The 10876-nt window shown below is 39.2% G+C and overlaps 1 protein-coding gene across 1 annotated transcript; it reads left to right on the top strand.

The window, feature by feature from the left end:
* Positions 1 to 5862: 5862 nt before the first annotated feature.
* chst1 (carbohydrate (keratan sulfate Gal-6) sulfotransferase 1) lies at positions 5863 to 10170 on the top strand. Its single transcript, XM_005455736.4, has 2 exons — positions 5863 to 6181; positions 7822 to 10170. The coding sequence occupies exon 2, from the start codon at positions 7868 to 7870 to the stop codon at positions 9152 to 9154; it is 1287 nt and encodes a 428-aa protein (XP_005455793.1). The 5' UTR covers positions 5863 to 6181; positions 7822 to 7867; the 3' UTR covers positions 9155 to 10170.
* The last annotated feature ends 706 nt before the right edge of the window (positions 10171 to 10876 follow it).

Here is a 10876-nt window from a genome sequence, read left to right as displayed (position 1 = left end):
TCTTGATCTCCGTAACACCTCACAAAGCTAAGGAAGCTACAGTTATCTGTGTCTCTGAATCCTAATGCTTGATCTTCAGCAGTATAATTTGTTAGGCTCCTTATCACTGTGTTTCATTAATTGTTTTCAAGGTTAGGTTTTTGTTATTAGGTCAACATTTCACATTGCTCGAATCAGAGATTTTACAGCGTATGTGACAGCACAGGTGGGACAGTGTGAGGAAAGACTGATGGGGCTTGACTTTTCAATTCAGCCTCCTCCACTACAGCAAGAAATTTTTGCCTCATTTTTATAGATTATGTACAGCTCAATTAACGACTGTGCTCCTTATGAGCGGCTCTCTCAGAAGATCATTATGATGCTGTTGGGGGAAATGTTGCTACTCTAAAATGTAAACTTGTGGTTTGAGGGTTTTTTTTGTTGTCTTGTTTTTTTTTTTTTACACCAATTGCCATCTTAGTGCATAAGGATAAAAATATTAACTATAATAAATGCAGAAAACACAATAAGGAGTGTTGTATTGAATAAAAATGGTTGTGAGATGCTGTATCAATAGAAGTAGCACACAGTTGTTTTTTTTCATACTTCAAGATGCCGTGTGATCTACCTCCCCCTATTTTGTATATGAGAACAAGACAATCCCTTGAAATCCTCGTGCACACAGAGCTCCAAGTTGTGAATGAAAAATGGCAGGCACAAAAACCAAGCTTCTGTCACTACGTGCATACTGGCATAAAGATGATGGAGAGAAGAACAAAGCCAGTACCCCCCGTTCACACATTATTTAGCCTGGCGTGTTATGAATCTATTACAAATCCTTTTATAGTGTGCTCAAGAAGAATAGCCTTACGTGATAATGTGCGGAAAGGCTATCGCTCTGCAGCAGCTGTACAGCTTCAGTGTGGGAGTGAGTCCCCTATGACAAGGCTTCCACAAGCTGGGTTCATTGACATGGACGCTAAGGGGACAACCATGGAATCAGAGCTGTATAGCTGCTGCTTCCCTGGCCTCCCTGTGCACAGATTTAAGCACATGCAGGGGGCTTTCATCCATAAGATTGAGACAATACAAGAGAAGCTTTACAAAGCATCCAATAAAGGGCAAATAAATGTGACCACAAACATGCACAGAGAGAGACGAAATCAAAGACCTGCTAGAGCAAATGATTGCTTCGGATGGTAAATAGTTGTAACCATTAGGGAAGATGAGTGCTTTTGCCAACATAAATACATACAAAGTATGTAAATTTCTTGTTTTATTCTAAAAGATAAAACAGGATAAAATGCAAAGTTTCTGCACAAACTATTTTCTATATACTAACACATGGAATTCATATTTCCATGCATTTTTTTGATAATATAATATACTAACCTACTAACACATCATGGGATTTCATTTCAATAGAGTATGTTTACGTTAATATGAAATATATATTAAGTTTTTCTGTATTTAAATTTTCATTTATTTTTTTTTATTATAGTAAATGATTCAGAGCTTTCTCATGGGGGATTTGTAATCTGTGTATTTCTCACTGTAGTTTGAAATAAAAATAATGAAAATGTTGCTTTGACATGGCCTAACCTCACCAGAAAAACAAGACACACATTGTTAAATTGCTTGATTAATTGAAGTTTTGTGTGTGTGTGCCTTATTAACATAATTACAGTGAATAAATATATTTTAACCTAAATTATGATTTCCAATAGTGGTCCTATACAGCAGAAGTTAAACTTGTGCCACTGTCACATCTTCTTCCATTCAAAGTGGACAAAAACTTATACCTGTCATTTCAAGAGTCGTTGTTAATCAACCTTTTGTGCGGTTTATGAATGAAGGCATTTTTTTTTTTTCATCTTTTTCACATCTATGTAAAAATTTAATTTGGAAGATATCTGCAGTGACAGCTCATTAACATCCAAGGCCTCCAGCATCTCAGGGTAAATCTGTGCATCTCTGGCACAATGCCACTTCAGATATTTTAATTACCTCAGTGTCATCTTTCAGCAAAATGTGAAACCAATTCCTCTCGAGCCATGATCCCGATAGTGTGTTTACTGGAATCAAAAATAAAATATAGTTTTATTACTTAAAGATAGTCCCCTCATGATGTAGTCCAGCCTTGTCTGCCCTGTTGCCATTACTGGATCACAATTGTTGGACTTGTGTTCCGCGTTTATGTGCATGTGTTTGATTTTATCTTGAAAAGGAAAACATAAAATAGATATTCTATTTCTGTTCTGTTCATGCTTAGATGATGTTTAGAGGCTTAGATCCATGCAACTGATAATGTATATTTTATAATTATTATGCAAAAATCTCAAGACTGTCTAAAGACTGTGTGTTTAGCAGAAATGTAAATGTAAAGGTAAACCTCTAAATCAAAACTGGTCCATGTAATGTGTGAATGTGACCATAACACTGATATTCTGCATTATCCCTGTGATGACCTGGCAATGGGCTATACACTGCCACTCACCTAATGCTGGTTTAGGCTCCATCCCTCACTGACCCACTTTGAGTTAACATGAGTATGGAGTTCAAAAAAACAAAACAAAAAAACCTTCTAATATTACCAAGATTTATGACATTAATTTCTCATTCAAGTCAAATTGTAGATAAAGACAGTCTAGAGTATTAACACACACAGTGTTTATTGTAAAAGCCAAATAACAGGTCACTGTGCAGACTGGAAAAACCCAAAGTAAACTTATGAATTTGGACATTTCACAACAACAGTAGCAGTGAAATTATCCAGTAGATGTTCCCTGTAGGTGCTTATAAAACTTGGTCAGTAATGGGGAGGAATACTTTGTCCCAGACATAGTGTTGAACATTCAGGTAGCAAACTTTCAAAAAGTGCCCTCATTTTTAATATGGAGGCAGTGGCCTCCTTCCTGAAGTCCTTTCATTAACAATATTCACTTTTCCCTCATTATTAATTTAAATGTTTCTTTGACAGTTTTTCAGATCTGTTTCCTTTTAACACCCACTGTGTTCTTTTTAAACTCATATCATGTTCATTATCACCACACCCAGTCCTTTATCAAGTGGAATGCAGATACCCTGGAGACAGAGCTTTGCAAAATCACAGAGCCCCAGGCAGTAACGCTGACGTGACAAGTTTATGTCAAAGGCAAACTTTTTTTTTCATAAATAATTATTGCCAGAATTTGACATGTAGAACAGAATAGAATAGAATAGAACAGAATAGAATAGCCCTTTATTGTCATTGTACATGTACAACAAAATTGTGGGTGCTGCACACCAACTGTGCTGGAATAAAATATAAATAGTAGGCGGCAGGAATAAATAGCAAACAAGAGAAATATATACAAACAAGAGGGATATATGAAAAAATAAGAGAAAGGCACACATTATAAGTGCTTGGAAGCAGTGGAAAGAAAAGGTTTGGTCTGAATGGAGTCCATATGAGTGGTGGGGGTTAATCAGACCATGGCTCAGACTGGTGAGGTGGGTTAGCACTGGTGGGGTGTGGGGGGATAGTGTTTGTTAACAGTCCGAATGGCCCAGGGGAAGAAGCTGTCAGTGAGTCTGGAGGTGTTGGACCTGACTGACCCGAGGCACCAACCAGAGGGCTGCAGGTCAAACAGGTGGTGGGTGGGGTGCAAGGGGTCACTGGTGATGGCCCTGGTTTTTCTGAGACAGGAGGATCTGGTGATAGCCTCCAGGGGTTGCAGAGGGCAGCCAATGATTTGGGGGGTGGTGTTAATTACCCTCTCTGTAGCCTTCCTGTTCTCGGCAGTGGCCCCTGCGTACCAAACACCCAGGCAGTAGGAGAGCGTGCTCTCCACTGAGTGGTGTTAGAAAGCCAGCAGCAGCTTCTGGTCCAGATTATTCTTCCTCAAGACAGCCGCTTCTTTACCAGAGCATTGGTGTTGTAAGTCCAGGTGGGATCATCAGAAATGTGGGTGCCCAGAAACCTGAAGGTGGAGGGAGATTCCATCAGTTTTCCATTTATAAAGAGAGAAGAGTGGACCTGTCTGTGCCTCCTGAAGTACATTATGAGTTCGTTTGTTTTAGGGACATTCAGCTTCAGGTTATTTTCTGAGCACCAGCAGGAAAAGTTCTTAGCTCAACAAAGCCCAACAACAACAACAATAAGTGAACTAAACAAACCTGAGGAGTTCCATAAAGTTCAAGAACAAAAGACAAGGTTCAAATATGTAATTCCATGCTAATCAAATATTTGCATTTATTAGACCCTGAAAACTGAATAAATCAATGAAGATGCTCAGACACAATGCCTCTTTTTCAGCAGCTTTAAGTTCTCTCACTTTGGAAAGTTTTAACAATGTTGCACATTTAAATCTGCAGCTCCAGGACAATAGTATTCTTTTTTTTCTTTCCTTTAACTTTCTCTGTTGGAAATAAGTAAACATCATACAGTGTATGGTGTATGGTGGTGTATGGTATGTACCCGTTTTTACTTTTTTTTGGGTGAAATCAAATATAACAAGTAAAAATGTATGAAAATGGTCTATAAATAAATTAAGATAAGATCATGAAACTTAAATATACTGGAAATGAGCAAGGAATTTATGGCAACTTATTCTTTCTAATTTTTTCCCTTTTTCTTAAAAAAAAGTTATTATAAACAAACTAAAAACACATCAATTACATACAAAAATAGTAAAAGATAATAACACCCATACAGGCACACACACATTGGAAACCTTGTACCCTTTATGTGTGTCTGAACCAAACAATCACAAAGTGCAGAGTATGTGTTGTACATATTATAACCTATGACATTCTGTGCATTCACCCAGTGGAGCACTTGGCTTAGTTAGCTGTTTAACAATATGCTAGCAGTCAGGAAAACCTAAATAAAGTTTCCAAAACATTCCTAATATTCAGCCAGTATGTTTCTAAAACACAATCTGAAAAGCTGTTCCAGTAGTTCAAGAACATAAATACTCATTTCATTCCTGAAATAGGGGATAATTTATTAAAGATGCATGGACACCATCATACGGAAGAGGATTAGGGCCACTGGAAAGAAAAAAAAAAAAGAATTCTGACTTTAATCTCAGAATTCTGACTTTTTTCTCAGAATTCTGAGATTAAAGTCAGAATTCTGACTTTTTTCTCAGAATTCTGAGATTAAAGTCAGAATTCTGACTTTTTTTCTCAGAATTCTGAGAAAAAAGTCAGAATTCTGAGATTAAAGTCAGAATTCTGACTTTTTTCTCAGAATTCTGAGATTAAAGTCAGAATTCTGACTTTTTTTCTCAGAATTCTGAGAAAAAAGTCAGAATTCTGAGATTAAAGTCAGAATTCTTTTTTTTTCTTTCCAGTGGCCCTAATCCTCTTCCGTACCATCATGCTCTTTCAGCAGCTACTTTAAAAATGAGGCATCTTGGCCAGAGCTCCGCCTTCTGGCAGCTGCAGGCATAACAAGTCAATCACACGCATATTTTTTTCAGAAAGGCTTTGATAGGTAGTATTTCTATATTTGGTAATAAAGTGATTAGCGCTTTTAATGGATTTTACATTGTTTGCATTACACCAGTTTACAAAAAAACGAATGAATTCCAACACCACAGTTTCATTGCGTACTTAACTCTGACTCATGATAAATATCATGATAAAACCAGTCTATCACATATGCAATTTAAATGACATGGCTGATAGATTCATAATGAACTTGCTACCAATTTGGCGGCGTGAAAGGCGATTGTGTGCGTTGCGTCTATAAGGTTGGGTGTGTGCGTGAGTGTGTGTGTTAGGGACAGAGAGCGAGAGAGAGAGAGAGAGAGCGAAAGAGAGAGGCAGGTGGAAAGGGGAGGGGTTTGGGGTGGTCCAGACAGTCGGTCCTTGTGTACCTCACACACTCAGCTTCTGCGCATCATTTAAGGAGAGCCCGGCTGTCGCTTTCCCCGGGTTGGTCTTCACCGCCTGGCTTCTTAGAAATACCACATCCGCCTTAGCGTTACTCCAGCACTTTTTCCTCCCAGTTTGTTCTTGTTTATCTGAAGCCAGTCGTTCAACTTAAAAGCGACGCTCCAGCGTTGGATGGAATATACGCTTGTGAGTGGCGCATTTATGCTCCCCTGACCGAGAAGAAGCGCACAGTGGAAAACGTTTTGAGGAGTAATGGAAACCAGCCGGGATTCATTGGCACACAGAGCATCATGAGAATACTACAACTACCAACAAGGTATAAGGAAACAAGTGTGAACGCACTCGATAATATTACTTTATCTCGTTAAAATCTGAACATTAACACGACATTTCTTTTACACCTATGGTTATTTTTGAAGACTTGCGGCTGGGTGGGATGGCTGTTTTGTTCTATATTGTCCTTATCGCGCAGCGTTGTTAAGGATGTCTGCATCGCAGAAAATCTCAGTAAGCCAAACCTGTTCCCGCTGCAGTGTACTGGGCCCTTTTTTTTAATTTAAAATGTCTATGATAAGAAAGCGCCGGTGCTCTCCGCAAGCATGAGTCGTCTCTGTTGAAGTCGGTGGTCAGAGAAAGCAGTTTTTTACAGTTAAGAGTATAACAGTAAGCTATCATCATTTCCAGTCCCTGCACAGAAGCAGAGAGCTCTAGTGTGTCAGTGCATTGGAATAACATACGTCTTATTTTTCATTTAATGGGGGGAGAAGTGATTTTAATTTGACTTGCTATTTTAATGTCTTTCCTCCACATCCTGCTTCTGAGGCAAGAGTCTCATGCATGCATGGATTCTGAAGTGGTGATGGTTAGCCTTTATTTTTGTTTAAGTTCCCCATGCCAATGCACAAGTCCATCACAATGCATCTTAAAAGGTAAAACCTTAATGTGACTGATTCTTGTGTAATACATTCAGTATTACTTTCAGTTCTATCACCAGTTCCCCTTGACATGACATTGGCAGTAAATCTTGAAAGTATTGTTTACATGTCTGTGCTGGCTATATAAGACTGTTTTGTCTTTTCCAGCAAGGGCAATGCTTAGATTCTCCAATCAGACCAAACAAGGTCCGGGAATTAGATGCAGATATGATAGAACAGACACAGAGATTAGGGAGGATGCATGGGGAGTGCTGCAGTACTTGGTGAAGTGAGTTGTGTGCCTTATTATATGACTATATGGTAACTTTTATAAACCAATAACAACAAATACACAACTTGAACGAGCTGTTGTTGTTTTTTTAATGTCATTGATACAAAGTGAAGATTTTTCTCATCATATATAAATACTGTAGTCTGGGCTTTCAGACTGCTTTGTGTGTTTTGGGAACAGATAGAACTGGAATGAAAATAATGAGTTCAGACCTTTAAAAAAAAACTTTTTCATTTTCAAAAATTAAACTGCAGCAAGAAAGAGGAGGCAAACTGAAGGATTAAGAATGAGTCATCGTTGGGTCAAATAAGCACATTGCAAGCAGTATTTTCTTAGATTCTTTGGTTCTAGGGCCAAAAGGTTACATTTTCCATGCATATTCCTTAATTATATAATCCAAGGGTTGGATTATATTTGATAATTCATACTGAAGCTCTAAACAACAGCCCTTAAAGAAATTCTGTCTGAGCCATAATCATAAGATTTAATTGCGAAATCAACTGGAGTGCAGGTTGTCCTGCTGTTAATTGTGATATTCAAATTAGATTTCATTGTAATATACTTCATTACATTATCATCTTATACATCTAAGGACAGCACGCTGTAAATCTGTATATTTAAGTGATCTGCCATGTAGTACTGTGTTTGATTAAAAAGGAGACAGACGAACGTCAGAGGGCTTTTGCACATTTACAATGCCATACAGAAAATCCTTTCTAGATTAAAAAGACAAAATTTCTTTGTTCACAGGGAGTACCTGGCATGGACCGCTGTGTCTAAATGAAGTGGTTCAGCCATGCAATGTTCCTGGAAGGCAGTGATTCTGCTGGCCTTGGCCTCCATTGCCATCCAGTACACGGCCATCCGAACACTCACCTCCAAGCCTTTTCAGCTGTGCCCGTTGCCCAGCCCCCAAAACTGTGGCCTGGGGGGCCAGGAGACCGAACCTCCCTTTGAGCGGGGGACGGCAGGTGGTGGAGGCTGTGACGACTACCCTTACTTTTCCATCAATGCCACACGAAAAACGCACATATTGGTCCTGGCCACCACACGTAGTGGATCCTCCTTCGTTGGCCAGCTGCTCAACCAGCACCAAGAGGTTTTCTATCTGTTTGAACCTCTTTATCACGTTCAGACCACGCTGATTCCACGTCTATCGCACAGCCGCAATGCTGCAGATCGCCGTGTAATGTTGGGGGCCAGTCGAGACCTTTTGCGTAGCCTGTATGGTTGTGACCTGTATTTCTTAGAGAGCTATATCAAGCCGACACCTGCGAACCACACCACAGACAAACTGTTCCGTCGTGGTGCCAGCCGCGCATTGTGCCAGCAACCCGTATGTGATGCCTTTGGGCCCGCTGATGTTAATGTGGAGGAAGGGGACTGTGTTAAGAAATGTGCAACCCTCAATATGACCTTAGCAACAGAGGCCTGCCGCGAGAAGCGGCATGTCGCAATCAAAATTGTTCGAGTGCCGGAGATTGGAGATCTGCGTGCTTTGGTTGAAGATCCACGTCTGAATATCAAAGTGATTCAGCTTGTCAGAGACCCACGCGGTATCCTGTCATCACGGATTGAGACATTTAGGGATACATATCGTCTGTGGCGTATTTGGCGGGCCACAGGGAGAAGGCCCTATAATCTTGACTTGAGTCAGCTCACAGTTGTCTGTCAAGACTTTCTCAGCTCTGTTTCAACTGGTCTCAGCCATCCTTACTGGCTGAAAGGGAAATACATGTTGGTTCGATATGAGGATTTAGCGAAAAATCCTCTTCTTAAGACAAAGGAGATCTATGACTATCTTGGGCTGCCTATGGATAAAAATGTGGAAGACTGGATACATGCAAACACTCGGGGCAGCAATGAGCCTTCAGCAAAACACAAGTTTGGTACGGTGAGGGACTCAGCAGCTAATGCAGAGAGCTGGCGCTTAAAACTGTCTTTTGATATGGTGGAATACACACAGACTGTGTGTCAAAAAGTACTTCACCAGCTTGGATACAAGGCTGTGAAATCAGTGGAGGAACTGAAAAATATGTCCCTCTCACTGGTACAGGACAAAACTTTTGTACCATTTTTGTAACAAAGATAGTTCTCTAATGACTATTTTTGATATATTTATAATTGTTGCCTTATAAGGTCCTTTGTTTGTTTGATTTCTGTATTTTTGTTTCTTCAAATTTGCACTAAACTTTAAAGATTTTGAATGCACCAAGGGAACTATGGATGACTCCCCGATGTAACAAAGAGCACATTTTAAATACAAAGTAATCAAACAGGCTAGTTTACAAATGTCCCATGATTTAGTTATGTCCATCAGTAGAATCCAGACGGTACCGTCTTCATCAGCTGTCTGTATGCAAGTTGATTTTGTTTTGAGAAAAGTAAGATGTTCCTCGAAAAAAAAAAAAAGAGAAAAAAAGAGAGCAAGAGACATTTTTTTTGGCCCTGTGATGGCAAAACATTGACTGTATAAATCCTACTGTGCAATAAATGGTGAATGTCGCAGTCAACCTTTACCACTATGGCATTTCTATCCATGTGGGAAGAGAAGAGATACTTCTGACAGATGCCACGCTTTCAAAGGATAATTGCAGACAATTAATAGGCTCTCAAGTTAAAGGGACCAGAATCCCATTGGAGGTCACGAGCGTTTCATCAGAGGATTTACAACCATCTGCGATACACAAACACACACTAATAAAAGGTAATGCTGAAATCTTCATTACTGTAAGAGAATACGTGCTAATTCTCAAGAACATTAAAAAATGCAGACTTTATGTAGACACTGGAGCATTCTTATGATGAACCATTGTTTTCCCCAGTTTTATTTATCAATTTATTTATGTTTTAATATGTCGAGTCAATTGAATCTGAATTGTTTGCAGTGTGAAATTTTACACAGCCTGTTTTGTCTTTAATTAAATTGTTTATGGCACTGTTGTCCATTGGTAGCGTTAAATCATCAGTTAAAACGTACAAACTTGTTTTGATGGCACCTGATAAGTAGGGCTTTATAAAAACAGAAAACATTGCTTGGGCAGGAACAGCTCCTGGATTCTTTCTCAATAAAACAAAAGCACGGCTCCTTAGACAGTCCATGATGCTCCTATGTTTTTTTACAGATATGACTTTCATAACTGAGGAAGATATGTTTGTGCCTTTCCAATTTTAGCAGGACGCGTGGGCAGTTAATGGCGTACAGCCACATTAACAAAGTCTGCATTCGATGGCGTACAAAGAATAAATGCTGCCCATAATCCCGGACGAATTGTTTGATCACTAAAGAAGCAGCGAATGCGCTGTTTCCATCAGGTTGTCTTAAGGGGAGAAGGTCAAAGAAGAAGAACAGTACACCGCAGGCATGTAAATTCATGTGACATTACTTTTTCCCCTACCTTGCAATCAGCTTAAAGTGGAACTTTTTGTGTTTTATATATTTATGAAGAGCAAAAACATATTTGGTTGTAATCCAATTTGAATAAGAATTCCAAGTAAAGAAATAAAGTAATTGCAGCAATATTTGATGTAAAATTAAACACATTATAACCCATTTGATATTGATGGCGTCTCGGGCGATTAGCGCTGCTACAAATATGGTTTTTATACCCCCAACCGGCGCAAACTGCAATGCTGTCGAAAATGTTCCCAGAGTTGGTTCATATTCAAAGTCATGTTTACCAGGCTTATGCCGTGGCTAGTTTGGCAAACTGTCTTCACAGTTTGTGTGCAAACTACAGTCACAATTTCATGCTGTGCACTGCATTTCTAAATATCCCGCTGTTACTGTAGCAGCTTAAAAAAT

This window comes from Oreochromis niloticus, linkage group LG1 (assembly GCF_001858045.2).
Source record: "Oreochromis niloticus isolate F11D_XX linkage group LG1, O_niloticus_UMD_NMBU, whole genome shotgun sequence".
NCBI lineage: Eukaryota > Metazoa > Chordata > Actinopteri > Cichliformes > Cichlidae > Oreochromis > Oreochromis niloticus.
Note: the sequence above shows the minus strand (reverse complement) of the source record. Positions and strands in the feature narration are given on the sequence as shown.